The 13,915-nt window shown below is 50.1% G+C and overlaps 1 protein-coding gene and 1 long non-coding RNA gene across 4 annotated transcripts in view; one reads left to right on the top strand and one right to left on the bottom strand.

Annotated features, from left to right (window-relative positions):
• The first annotated feature begins 708 nt into the window (after window positions 1–708).
• Window positions 709–13,915, top strand: part of ANKRD35 (ankyrin repeat domain 35) — an 18,139-nt gene continuing 4,932 nt past the window's right edge. For 2 of the 3 annotated variants that reach the window (XR_011259716.1, XM_069602773.1), the window contains exons 1-10: window positions 850–1,230; window positions 6,639–6,769; window positions 7,832–7,920; window positions 8,294–8,358; window positions 9,359–9,416; window positions 9,609–9,679; window positions 9,984–10,090; window positions 10,720–10,904; window positions 11,530–11,567; window positions 11,723–13,732. Coding sequence is in view for 2 of the 3 variants with exons in the window: in XM_069602773.1 (XP_069458874.1) it covers window positions 1,192–1,230; window positions 6,639–6,769; window positions 7,832–7,920; window positions 8,294–8,358; window positions 9,359–9,416; window positions 9,609–9,679; window positions 9,984–10,090; window positions 10,720–10,904; window positions 11,530–11,567; window positions 11,723–13,732 (2,793 nt within the window). In the remaining variant the exon portion in view is untranslated. Of the gene's footprint in view, window positions 750–849; window positions 1,231–6,638; window positions 6,770–7,831; window positions 7,921–8,293; window positions 8,359–9,358; window positions 9,417–9,608; window positions 9,680–9,983; window positions 10,091–10,719; window positions 10,905–11,529; window positions 11,568–11,722; window positions 13,733–13,915 lie in introns of those variants that run through there. The other variant, XM_069602787.1, reaches the window with a different exon arrangement.
• Window positions 6,362–13,915, bottom strand: part of LOC138447270 (uncharacterized) — a 17,326-nt gene continuing 9,772 nt past the window's right edge. The window contains exon 3 of the long non-coding RNA XR_011259760.1: window positions 6,362–8,747. This is a non-coding gene — a long non-coding RNA (uncharacterized lncRNA). The remainder of the gene's footprint in view (window positions 8,748–13,915) is intronic.

Below are 13,915 nucleotides of genomic sequence, written 5' to 3'. Positions count from 1 at the left end.
TACTTTTTTTAGGTGGGGTTGGCAGGACTTTAAAAGTTTACAGAAAAAAAATTTTTGTGTCTTGAGGGGCCAGCAAATGTGAAGGGCCACCAAGTGTGAGAGGAGATAATCCAGGGAGGATTAATCACCAGTTAAAAAGGGAACTGTAGTAGATTAGAACAGCCTCAACATTAGGTTATTTGTGAAAGTAGTGAGAGATGAGACTTGAGAAGGTAGGGTGAGGCTCCTAATAAACCTTGTAAATCACACTGAGAACTCAGCTTTATTCTGTAGGCTTTCCTATGCACTTGAGTGTGCTTTCTTTGGATGAAGGAGAAGAGACAGGTAGACTGGTTGCAACTGACCAAGCACAAACTGCTGAGAATCTGAATTTAAAGGGCAGTAGAAACAGTGAAGACAGTTTTGTGAGTATTTTTGTGGAACGGGATGCTGAGACAACAACAACAACAAAAAACTCCTTCCTTTCCCTATGCCTTTTTCTAATTTAGAGATGTGTTAGGATATTAAGCCTGGTCCCCCGTCTTCAGGTTGCGGTGGGTCATCCTGCTCAGTCCTTGGCTCGTACCACAATCTCCTGCCCTTTCCAAAACGCTCTCTTCAAACCCTTTTTTGTGCCTGGGTTTTGGGCCGGGGAAAGGAGGGAGGAAGCAAAGGTAACTATGTTGGCAAAGGTCTCTGGATAGAATCAAATCGTCGTCACGAGCGGTTAAATGCGACAGTTGCTAAGATCCAAGCAGACGCGGAGAACCGTGTGTTGGTGCTCGGAAGGGCGGGCCCTAGGCAGGGCTTGAGGGCGGGCCCGCAGCGTGGAACTGCGGGGAGGGGCGGAGCCAGGGGAGGAGATTTAGCTGGAGCCCGTGGCGTCCCTTTTGGGATTGAGCAAGTCAGAGCTGGGAGCGGGTTCGGTTTGGGAGAGCGAGGTTTGAGACCAGGCCCACTTCTCGGGCGGAGACTGCAGGACTTCGGCCTCCGCAAAGGCCGAGCAGACCTGGGCGAGGGGCGGAGTTTTAAGCCCAGCCCTCGGGTTCTAGTCTCTGATTGAACGCGGTAGGTCTTGGGGCGGGTCTGGGGCGGATCCCGTTCTGCATTTGACAGCTCTCTAACACAGCTGCCGCCGAGTCCTGTGGGTTCAGGAACCTGTGGCCCGGCTCTCCGCGCGTCCCCGTTCCCCCCGTGGCCCCGGCCCCGGCCATGAAGCGCATCTTCTCCTGCTCCAGCTCACAGGTGGCGGTATGTGCTAAAATGTCTGGGAGGCTGGGCATGGGGCTGGGGTCCAAGCCCTGTGGTGACAGAGTCCTGAGTCCCGACTCCACGCATCATGGCCTTTTATCTCTATCCGTCTTTCTAGCTCTTCCACTCCCATAGTGCAGCCCTCCAGCCCTGCCTTCCTCAAAACCCTGTCCCTTAACCTCTGACTTGCCTTCCTAACCTCTGCCCTCCCCAAGGTTCTTTCCCTTGACCCTTTCTTTCCCTCCTAGAATCTACGCCCCAACTTCTGATATGTTCCCTGCAGCCCCTGGTTCTCTCGTAAAGGCGCTGTTTTCTACTTCTACCCTGTTTCCCAGTACTGAACTGCCATCAGGCGTTTGTCCTATCCCCAGCCTGGGCTCAGCCCCAAGCTCCTTTCTATCTCCCCTCACGACCCTGCTCTCGTCTGTGGTCCTATCCTTGCTCTCAGTCCAGCAAGTACTTGCAGCCCTGTGCCTTCCCTAGCCCTTCTTCATAGTGTTCTCTGTCCTTGTCCCCATCTTACCCCATAACCACTTCCACTTCCATTCTCTCATCGCCACCACTGGCTCTCAGACAACACTCCAAACCTCTTTCCAGTTGGGACTCCCATAGCAGCAGCCTTCTCCTGTTCTCCCCCTTCAACCTCTGCCCGGCTCTGTCCAGTGGTGGTTCAGCTCCCCGATCTCTTTGTACCTGCTCTCTGTGGGTTAATCTTGCAGTCCAGTCTGGCCACACTGAGAGGCACTGCCAGAGGAGGCACAGTTGCCTGGCTGCTCCCCAAGGAATGGGTAAATTGTCCGCAGATTCCACTCTGGCCAGTTCACTGCAGTGCCTGGTCATCAGACGGGTTCTTGGGTCAGTCAAGGCCTTTTGCCTGCTTCTCCCCAGAATCTTCCTTCATTCTAAACCCTCACCCAGTTGTTTAGGGCTTGTATTCTGCTTCCTTTGACTCAGCTGGGGAACGGTGATGGTAAGAGAAGAAGAGAATAAAGTGGATTCACTCTGAGAGTTCCTAGAAGTCAATCCCCTCCCTTGACTCCCAGAACAAAGGTTCTCCCAGAACAGGACACAGGGAGAAAGTCTACAGAAGGGAGTGGCTAAGGGAGGGTATAGGTGCTTCTTTTCTGAAGATCTCCTACAGACAGACCTCCTATCAGGGGATGAAATTTTCTGTGGACCCTGAGATGGTGGCTCATTTAGAAATAATGTTGCCAACTACCTGTAGTAACATTGCTTAGCCTAACTTGACTTAGTGTTGTCACTCATTGAGCAAACGTGAAAAATGCTCAGCTTCTTCTGCAGGTCACAGAAATCTGAAAGCAAGCTATGAGGCAAGAGTAGGTACTCTGTTGAGGCCTGTTCTCATCCCACTTATGTTTGCTTCCCCATTAGTTTCCATGCATTAATCAACCAATCAAAAGGCATTATTGAATCACTATTAAAGGTACCAGAAACTGAGGCAACCCAGAGTGTCTTAACTCATGATGATTTTCTTATTCACATGGACTCTTCTTTAGTTACTGAAAGTCCTCCACATTGCCCTTCCCTTTCAGGTTTGTGGACCCTGCCTCTCCTTAGGAATGGGGAAACTGTTTCATTCTTCCTGATTCTCTAGTTGTTGGTCCATGCCTCCTTTTCAGGAAGCTGGGGTGAACAATGGGGTGAATATTGAAATTGGAAAGCATCCCTCTGTCCTTCTTCATCCCAGCTATACAGAGGTTTGGCCATGAAGAATTTCTACCCATTCTAAACTCTTCTTAGTACAACAAGATTATAGGTAGCAAATTAGATGGATTTAGAACTACTTAGCTGAAAAGAAAACTGTTTCCTCAGTCAGGGTAGGGATCCAATAAGATTGAAAATAGACTAGTTTAAGCTGTAAATTGTTTCCTCATGAAACTTCCCCACACTTCTCATGATAAATTCCTCCACTCCCTGGGTGGCTAACCACTCCGAACCAGTTTGTCAGAGAAGTAGTGTCACAGCCTTCCTGACCACTCCCAAAGCCTAGCTTCCTAGTCATGGCAGAAGATTGCCCCTTTCCATCCTCTCTCCAACCCCTGGGTTCAGTGTACCCTCAGACTGAGATGAGAACTGAAGGATCAATGCTCATTTAAAAATTAATCTAAGTCATCCAGAATACATATAGGAAGTTCAAGAAACAAACAAAAACGTAACTCCTATGATCTCATTTTGTTTTAGTCCCAAGGAGTGTCTTCCATGTTAGTGTTGTAGGCGATAAACCAGAAAATAGCTTTAAATCGTAGGCACTGAATCAAGTTAGAGAAATATCAGTTGCATTTTATTTAAAAAAACTATTTATTTACTTATTTGGCTGCATCGAGCCTTTGTTGCAGCATATGGAGTCTTTGATCTTTGTTGAGGTGTGCAGGTTCTTAGTTGTGGCATGTGAACTCTTCGTTGTCATATGGGATCTAGTTCCCTGACCAGGGATCAAACCTGGGCCCCCTGCATTGGGAGCACAGAGTCTCAGCCACTGGACCACCAGGGAAGTCCCTCAATTGCATTTTAAAAATTGAGGGTCAACTCCTGGTTTCTACAGGGCAGCAAAACCATTTCCTTTCACCCATCCTACACAGCGGTAGCCATTCTCTCTACTGTTGGCGTGTTTCATCTTCATAGGACGTTCATGGGCACACAGCCAGAGATAAGAAGAGGCTGCAATTACTTCTACAAAGGCACCCCTAGTCTTGGCTACAGAAATACAAAGCGTATCCTTGTTTTCAAGTCTACTAATTAATTTGGTGATTGCTCCCTTGAGGCCTTGATGGTTATTCAGTGCCTCTTTCCCAAGGTGCTGGGGTGAAACATAGACTAGATCTTGCAATTCAGATTCAGAAGCATCTTTCTGTGTGTGTGTGTGTGTGTGTGTGTGTGTGTGTGTGTTTTGCCACACCATGCAGCCATATGGGATCTTGCTTCCCCAACCAGGGATTGAACCCATGCCCCCTGCATCGGAAATGCTGAGTCTTAACCACTGGACAGCCAGGGAGGTCCCTCTCTGTTCTTCTTCACCCTAGCTCTGCAGAGGTTTGGCCATGAAGAATTTCTACCTATTTTAAATTCTCTTGGTATAACAAGATTATAGAAAGTAAATGGGGGTAGATTTTAAAACTATCTAGCTGGAAAGAGAATTATCTACATTGCTAAGAAATGCCATTACCATCTATACAGCTTGACTATTGGCCAGTAGGAGCAAGAGTCCTTCCTCCCACTCCCCTGGATGGAGAATTCTGAGCCCAGGAATATCCAAAATGTGCCCAGCAAGTTTGAGAAGGACAGTGATTAGGACTAATATTTATTGTGTACCTCCTATGTGACAGACAGAGCTAGGTGCTTTATATAGTGTTATTTTATTAGGAAACTGTGGTTCAGAGAAGTTGTTACATGCCTTAGTTCACAAGGATAGAAAGTGTTAGAATTATAATTTTAAACAGAGAACTTCAGATATGAGGTCAGCTAATGATGGTGTCCTGTGGTGGAGGTGTAGTTCTAGCTCTCTGCCTTTTCTGAGGGTGCCATAGCCCCCAGGGGACGTTGGATAATATGTTATTACATCTCAGTCTGTTGAGCACTCATTTTGCTTATTTTGTCCTTTGAGAATTAACCTGTTTGGAGACTCTTCCTCTTGCAGGGATGTGTCTGAACATGGGTGGCTTTACCCTGGAGGCGGTCTTAGACTGTTTATTTGAAAATAAATAAACCTTCCATAGCTCTGTATTAATATGACCTGGTGGTGAGAACTAAGATAGGGCATCCGGTGGCCTGGGTTCTAATCTCAATTTTACCACTATTCTGTGGTGTGCCCCTGGACAGTTATCTAACCTCAGTGCACTTCAGTTTCTTTTCTGTCAACTAGATACAATTTATCAGCCCTAACTACTTTCCAGGAACATTGAGAGGCTAATTGAAATAGCACTTAAAAGGGCTACAAGGAATTACCTCAGGAGTGTTACCTCAGAAGCCACTTACCTTAGATAATTTTATGGTGTCAGCATTTAAAATCTTTCCTGTTCTTGATTAATAATTTGCCCTGGCTATGTAAACAGTATTTGAAACTGAGCTGGCTTCCAGAGACTCTATTTTTCCCCACCGCCTCCTATAGCTTCTTTCTTGTTTCGATCACACCTTGTAAAATGCAATGTGCCACCACCAATCCCCCACCACTTCCTGTTTTTTTTTAAAATAAGGATGCCATATACTTGTAAGGCTTTTTACAGTTTACAAACAGATTTTATATATATTAGCTCATTTCATACAACATGATGAAGCAGTAATTAGTTTCCACATTTTATAGATAAGGAAACAGGTTAGAGGGGTTCAATGGCTTACTCTAGGTCACATAGCTGAGGAAGTGGTCGAACCAGGCCCTGAACTTAGGCCTGCTGACAAATATTCGCCTAGGGCTCTTGTCACCATTCCACAGATTTCTGTATCCTTTCCTCCTTTCCTTTCTCTTCTCCGGAGCAAACAAGGCTTTTCTAGGCTTTCGGCTCTGGGTGCTTATACACAGCTCTTTCATGCCCTGTAATGCTTCAATTATTGTAATTACCCCACCACCTGAAAGAGTCAAGCTGGCATAGTAGAACAATGCATGCCCAGGTGTGGCTCTTGTCTGGAACAGCTGCTCTCTGCCAGGAAAATGAGGAGGGATGGCAGGGTGGAGGAGGCCAACTGTCTCTTCTGCCTCCTCCATAGCTGGAGACCTATCTTGGCCTTTTGGTTGGTGTTGCCAGGGAAGGGGAAGAGGGACTAGCCAAAGGGCCTGGGTATGAGAAGGGAAAATGGAAACTTTGTGCTTCTCTTCCAAGTTTTGCACCCCAAAGCCAATGGGTAGAGATGGTATGGCTAGGTATTTAGACTCCTAACTGTGACCCAAAGCTAGGTGCCTTGGTTTCTCAAATATCTGAGAACAAAAAACAAAGCTGCACAGGGGATTGAGAGGCAAAGTGAACCCAAGTGTGGAATGGTCAGTTTGGTTCAGTTTGCTCCAGCAAGACCTAACGACCAAAAGGGAAGGAGTCAAGGCTAGGACTGCTCAGGAGGTTGTGCATCTAAAAATAATCAAAATGCTGATTAAAAAAAAAAAAAGACATTTGAAATACTAGCATTCAGGACTCAAACAATGATTTTTAATTCAGTACTCCAAGCCCCTTTTGGTCCAGAGCAGGCAGTAACTGGCAGTAGTCCCCAGTGGCATGTGAGTTGGTGAGTATTGAACTGGCCCAACTATGAAGCATTCAGTGACCTAGGGTGAGTGACTTGTGGAACACTGAAAGGACCTCAGGGATGTCCCTTTTCCCTTGCTTGGCCTCCTAACCATCTTTTTTTCTTCCTCAGCTCTATCCCCACCTCTTAGATTCTCACAATGTGTTGCTCTGGTCCAGGTGGAGAGATGGAACCGCCGTGATCAGAAGCTGCTGGAGGCGGTGCAACGGGGGGACGTGGGACGCGTGGCTGCCCTGGCCTCCAGGAAATCTGCCCGACCCACTAAGCTAGACTCGAACGGCCAGTCCCCGTAAGTCAGTCCTCTTGATCCCCACCTTGGTATGTGTGTCATGTTCAGCTGCTAAGTCGTGTCTGACCCTTTGTGACCCCATTGACTGTAGCCCTCCAGGCTCCTCTGTCCATGGGATTTCCCAGGGAAGAATACTGGAGTGGGTTGCCATTGCTTTCTCCCCCTTGGTATGCAGTTCTCTTTAAAAACCTCAAACCTGAATATGATGTAAGACTAGGAAACATCTATAACTTCAGAGCCCTTTTTTTGGTCTTAATTAGCAAGTATATCAATAAATCTTCACTACTTCTCAAGTGCTGCACAAAGTGAGAGAAGCAGAGATTGTCCTTGAGGTCCTTACACCACATGACCCACATCAGCAAAACTGACCGAGAGAGGAATAAAGCCATGAAATAAATGGAAAACTGAAACATACACTAAGTAGGGTATTTCTTCATTGCACAAGTTGGAGGGCATGTATGCTTGAGGCGCTAGGAGTACCGTGGTGGCCATGAGCATCATGTGGCTGGAAGAGGTGATTAGTACAAGAGGGATAGTATTCCTTGTCTTTGCCCAAGTCAGCCTGCAAATGTCCAGCCCTCTGCTCTGGCCAACTCTTTCTGTGACATTTCCAGACTGCTAAGGGTATTGGGCTCAGAGTGACAGATAATTGTGTGTTCCCTGGACACCCTGAGATACTCAGATTGCTCAAGACCCATAGCTCTTCTTTCTACCTTTGCTTCTAGCCTCCTCTGATGTTATAACAGTAGGCCATTTAAATAAGCTTCTCTTTTTCAGAAAGTCAGGCTAAGGGAGCTTTCCTTTCTGCCTTTGGAATTGGCTTTGGGTTGATGGAGCATAGCAGGCAGGGCTTAGAAGATTCTCCCAGGTGGGGAAGATCCCCCGGAGAAATGAATGGCAACCCACTCCAGTATTTGTGCCTGGAGTATCCCATGGACAGAGGAGCTGACAGGCTACAGTACATGGGGTCACAAAGAATTGGACATGACTGACTGAGTAAAACCATTCCTCATCTTTATGAGGTCCCTTTATCTTTCTGCCTCCTGGCCTTGACTCTGGCAGGTTTCATCTGGCCGCCTCCAAAGGCCTGACAGAATGTCTGACTATACTACTTGCCAATGGGGCTGACATCAACAGCAAGAATGAGGACGGTGAGTTACACTGAGCCCTGGGTCATGCTGCTTGCTTTTCCCTTTATAGCAGCAGTGAGGGGCTGGGGTGTGGCAGTGCTGGGCCCTGCTGGGCATTCAAACTGTAGTCCTCCCTGCTTCTCTCCTTGTAAGTCCCAGCCAGCCTGCTTTCAGGGGTTCCCCTCCTTGCAAGCTGGGCCTACCTCACTCTCACTCCCACCTCCACTGTGGGTACCAGGCACTTGGGGAACAGGAATTTCTGGCCCCATGTGGCTGAGAGTTTCTCTCTCTAATCTCCCTCTGATTATCTGTGCGTCTCTCGCCTTCCCTCCCTGTGAGTCATCAGCATCCATGGGGCCACCTACCCGCTTTCCCTGCTTCTTTCTGTTTCTAGGCAGCACCGCCCTGCACTTGGCCACCATTTCTTGCCAGCCACAATGTGTCAAGGTCCTGCTGCAGGTAAGAGAGACCCCTGATACTACTCCTATGAAAGGAAGAAGTGGACCCAGAGACTCCTGACTTTGTCTTGTACTCAACCAGCAACATTTGGTCAAATGTACCCCTCACATCCCCAGTAAGAGAGCTGGTAAACTCTCATTCATTAATTCGTCAGTATTTATTTAATATCTGCTATGTGCAGGCACCCAGCTTAATGTTGCCCTCCAGGGCAATCAAAAAGCAGCATTGCTAGGGACTGACACCCAGTCAGTCAATATGTGTGTATCGAGTTTCACCATTGGCAGAGCCACTGCGGAGACTGACTGCTGTGATGATGGGCGGGTGGAAGGATGGCAGAGGCGTTCATGTTAAACCCCAAATCTGCTGTCAGTTCTTGAGGAGTTTGTAGTCTAGGAGTACAAAGAGAGATATACATGTGAAATGACATGTGGACAGTTCAGAGATAAGCTTCTCAAAGTTCAAAAGGCCCAGTTCAACCAGGCCATTGTGCCAATGGATATTCTGCTTTGTTCTTCCTAGCTCTTTCCAAGATTCTCATTTAGGATCCTAAAGTACCAGACATGGACTCAGGCATTATTGTCCTTAATGTGTTTATTTACCTATAATCTGATTTTTCTTAGGCCCTAGGTTTATCAACCAGGGCTGAAATTCAAGGCTGCCTATAGTCTGCAAGGAATAAACTTGCCTAGTAGTTGGGCTTCCCTGGTGGCTCAGAGGTTAAAGCGTCTGCCTCCAATGCGGGAGACCCGGGTTCAGTCCCTGAGTTGGGAAGATCCCCTGGAGAAGGAAATGGTAACCCACTCCAGTATTCTTGCCTGGAGAATCCGATGGACAGAGAAGCCTGGTAGGCTACAGTCCACGGGGTAGTTGGCCATAGCCATGATCCCTCTGCCCCTCCCTATAGTATGATGAAAGCTGGTTATACAACAGATACAACAGGGTGGGAGATGACAGTGTTAACACCATGCTCCATGCTGATTCCCTTTGTGACTGTTTGCAGCATGGTGCCAATGAAGATGCTGTAGATGCAGAAAATCGTAGTCCATTGCACTGGGCAGGTGTGTGCCAGGGTACTAGTGGGAAACGGGGCTGCTGGGACCAGAAGGAGGGGAGGGAGGGGAGGATAATGTTTTGGGGGGAAGGGCAGGCCAGAGTTGACTGCTGAAAGGGTTGGAGAGAATCCTGCATCATGGTCTGAGAGGTGTCCTTCAGGCTTCTGCTTAACCCAATCATTCTGTAACCCTCCGTAGCCTCCTCTGGCTGTGCTTCAAGTGTGCTCCTTTTGTGTGATCATGAAGCCTTCCTGGATGTCCTGGATAATGTAAGTGTTGGCAGGGCCCTATATGGGGGGGCTGCTGCTTTCTTTGAGGTTAATTAGCCAAGTTCCATGACCCGGGGTTGTGGGGCACCACCTCTTCTTTCTTCTCCCTCTGCCCCTCCTCCTTTGCCACACAGAGAGGTTAAGGCTTATCTTCTGGAGAGTTTCCAACCCTGTGAGAAGGAGTATTTAGCTCCAGGATTGGTGCTTTTTCCTGGAGAGGTGTGGCAACAGGGGAGTTGGTAGGACGTGCCGAAGCCCTGGTTCCCCTGTCTCCTCACGAACCCCGTTCCCACAATCTGTGCAGGATGGACGTACACCCCTGATGATTGCCTCACTGGGCGGTCATGCAGCTATCTGCTCACAGCTACTGCAGAGAGGTGCCCGGGTCAATGTCACCGACAAGAATGACAAGTGAGCCCTCTATCATCCCATCCCGTAACCCAACCCTGACAATCTAAAAAGGAGCCACTGGGCAAAGTGTGTGTGTGTGTGTGTGTGTGAGATGGAGAGATTGGTCTCTGTTTTCTTGGGAACCTCCTTCCTTCCCAGTGGTGGTTCAGAAGAGCCCTGCTTAGGCTTCACTGTTTTCCTCTTGGTAAGTTAAGAATGTTTTCCTTATGCTTTCTTATTCTGCTGCTGCCAGCCCCATCCTTCTAGTGTAGATGACTCTGGAATTAGAATTAATATTCCTGGAACCACTATTTTAATTGACTGGCTTTCAAACTATGTTCTAAGACATAGAATCTGTTTACCCAGTAAAGAACTTATATAGAACCTCAACATATAAAGCAGATGAAAATGGAGCCCCTCAGATGGGCTCCCCACTTTCTGATGTCACAGCTCCTGGAGTGACATCTGAACAGGTCTGGTCTGGCCTGATGCTTTGTCACTGACTGGTGACGATCTGTGGTTCTCCTGACCACAGTAAGTGAGAGCTGACCTTGCAAGTGGATTTTTTTTTGTTTGTTTGTTTGTTTTTTAAACCAGGACTCCAGGATGTCATGAGAAAAGCCTATGCTCAGATTTGTCTCACCCCACAGATCGGCTCTGATCCTGGCCTGTGAAAAAGGCAGTGCTGAGGTGGCTGAACTGCTCCTGAGCCATGGAGCAGATGCGGGGGCAGTGGACGGCACGGGGCATGATGCTTTGCATTATGCCCTACGCACACAAGACAGGACACTGTGGAGGCTGCTGCGGCAGGCCCTGAACCGGCAGGGCAGAGGGGGTAAAGCCAATCCGCTTTTGTGACTCCAAGATGCTCCTTGACAGCCTTAGCATCCAAGAAGCTTCTTAGAATCCCATTTGTTTCCATGGAAACAATCCATGTGATAAATAACTGTCACTTTAGTGGAGAATTTACTTATTGCTTTTGCTATGAGATGACTCCCACTTCCCAAAAGCAAGGTCACAAAATTCTTTAATGCAACCTTGTCTCTCCCTGAAGGCAACTCTGGCTAGCACTGTTGCTAGCATTTATAGTTGTAATTGTTCATCTATTTGTGTGATTCGATGGTCAATCTGTCTCTTGCCCCTACTATACTGTAACCCCCTCAGATAACCTCCTCTGTTTTGCTCACCATTGGCTCCTGGTTTCTATCTATAACAGTGCTTATTGGCACAGTGTCCAATACATAAGTGAGTGAAAGAAATAAATGAGCCAACATATCTCTGGGACAGGGAACCAACATTGCTGGCTACTTAGGGATTCATCAAATAGAGGTGGCTTCTGTCACCAGAAACACACGTGTGGTTAAGGATGAACACAGAGGGGCCACTCCTTTCAGAGAAAGTCTGAAGCCAGAGTGTGGGCCCTGTCTCCTCTCTCATTTCCCCCATGTCTTTTCATGTAGGTCAGGGGCCAGTTCAACACATGAATCCTGCATCCCAGGTAAGACCCTAAGTACCTCCTCCTTTTGCTTCTGACCCATCCCAGTCTTTCCCGCTGGGATGTCTCCCAGGCAGGGATCATTGGGGCATCAAGACAGCCTAAGAGAAGAAAGGCTAGCTGCCTGGGTTGACGTCACTGTTCCTTTTTCTACATAGGCCTCTCCCTCTGAGTCTCAGGTGGGTGCTTCACCTAAGAGCCCATGGAGGGCAGAGCCTGAGGAGGAGCAAGAGGAAGAAGAGGATGAGGATCCATGTTCAGAGGAGTGGAAGTGGAAGTATGAAGAGGAGAAGAGAAAAGTTTCTCAGTTGGAGCAGGAACTGCTGCAAAAGATGGAAGAGTGCAAGGCTCAAGCTACAGCTTACCTGGGCCTGGAGAATCAGATTCAAGAACACGTGCGGGAGCTGGGGCTCCTCCTGTCCCAAGAGCCCAGAGCTCCAGGGGACCAGGGCTCTAGTCTCCGGCCTGGAGGAGACGGCATGGAACAGGGTTGTGCTCTCAACCTTCTGGCTAAGCACATACAAGAGCTGAAGAAGCATCAGCAGGCCACAGCTGCAGCGGCAGCCAACCCAGTATTAGCTTCCAAGAAGGCTGAGGATTCAGTCTCAGGGGAGATCCAGTATGAAGCCCAGGGAAGGTCCCAACCAGAACAGGAGCCACCCCAGAGCCCAAAGTCTGAGACTGTAGGGGAAACTACAGGACAGCAACTGACCAACAGTGATGGGCAGGCCCTTTGCCTTGATCATACTGACCAGCTGTTTGCTGGCCAGAAGGAGAGGCCCCAGGCTCCAGGGTCTGAACCCACAAGCACAGTGGCTGAGCCAGTGGGCACAGCAGCCATGAATCAGCTCCTGCTACAGCTGAGGGAGGAGCTGGCTGCGGTGTGGCGAGAAAAGGATGCAGCCCGGGGGGCTTTATCAAGACCCGTCTTGGAGGGAGCTCTGGGGACACCCCGGGCTGAGGCTGCAGCAGCTGCCTGGGAGAAGATGGAGGCCAGGTTGGAGCAGGTGCTGGTGAGACTGGATCGAGCAAAAGCAGGATTGCAGATGAAACCCCAGGCCCCTGCCCAGGAGCCCAGAGAGGAAGCACCCAAGGCACTGCCAGGGACCATCACCCAAGAGGATGAAGAAAAGGAGAAAAGGGTCCCCGGAGCCCGGGGAGAACCTCTAGGGGCTCCTGGAGGGGATCAGATGGCAGGAGGAGGCCAGGCCAGGGGACAGCTGGAGAAGGAGGTGTCCGCCCTGAGACTGAGCAACAGTAACTTGCTGGAGGAGCTGGGGCAGCTGGGCCGGGAGCGGCAGCGGTTGCAGGGGGAGCTGCAGTCCCTGAGCCAGCGGCTACAGCGGGAGTTTGTGCCCAGGCCGGAGGCGCAAGTCCAGCTACAGCAGTTGCGGAGGAGTGTGGAGCTGCTGACAGATGAACTGGCCCTGGAGAAGGAGGCCACCGAGAAGCTGCGGAAGCGCCTGGCCTCCCAGAACAGAGGCCTCCAGGGGCTGTGGGACTGCCTGCCCCCAGACCTGGTAGGCCAGGGGAGTGCACGGGGCGCAGCCGAGCCCCTCGAAGACCTGCAGGCCTGCATCAGTGCCTTGGTGGCCAGGCACCGCGAGGCCCAGCAGGGGCTGGCTCGGCTGGAAGAGGAAAACCAGCAGCTACGGGGCTCCCCTTCCCGCCGTGGGGAGCCAGGCGTCTCCACGAAGGGCTCGGCCTCCCCTCAGGTGGTGGCTCTGGAGCAAGACCTGGGGAAGCTGGAGGAAGAGCTGCGGGCAGTTCAGGCCACAATGAGCGGGAAGAGCCAGGAGATCGGGAAGCTGAAGCAGCTGCTCTACCAAGCCACTGAGGAAGTGGAGGAGCTGAGGGCCCGGGAGGCGGCCAGCCTGCGGCAGCACGAGAAAACTCGGGGCTCCCTGGTGGCCCAGGCCCAGGCTTGGGGCCAGGAGCTGAAGGCTCTGCTGGAAAAGTACAACACTGCCTGCCGGGAGATGGGTAGGCTGCGGGAGGCGGCGGCCGAGGAGCTGCGCCGGAGCGGGGACCTGGCCACGCGCGCAGCGGAGCACGAGCGCCAGGCCAGCGAGATGCGCGGACGCTCGGAACAGTTCGAGAAGACGGCGGAGCTGCTCAAGGAGAAGGTGGAGCATCTCATCGGGGCTTGCCGGGACAAGGAGGCCAAGGTGAGCAGGCCAGACAGCCAACCGAAGGGAGTATCAGGGACGGTTTCTGCGTGCTTAGGGTCTGCAGCCCTGAAACTGGAACTTCCCCGGTGGCTCAGCGGTAACGAATCCGCCTGCAGTTCAGGAGCCTCAGGAGGCCCCATGGTTCGATCCCTGGGTCAGGAAGGTCACCTTGAGGTAGGC

This window comes from Ovis canadensis, chromosome 1 (genome assembly GCF_042477335.2).
Source record: "Ovis canadensis isolate MfBH-ARS-UI-01 breed Bighorn chromosome 1, ARS-UI_OviCan_v2, whole genome shotgun sequence".
In the NCBI taxonomy this organism is placed as follows: Eukaryota; Metazoa; Chordata; class Mammalia; order Artiodactyla; family Bovidae; genus Ovis; species Ovis canadensis.
The sequence above is the reverse complement of the archived record's forward strand: the minus strand, read 5'-3'. Positions and strand labels throughout refer to the sequence as shown.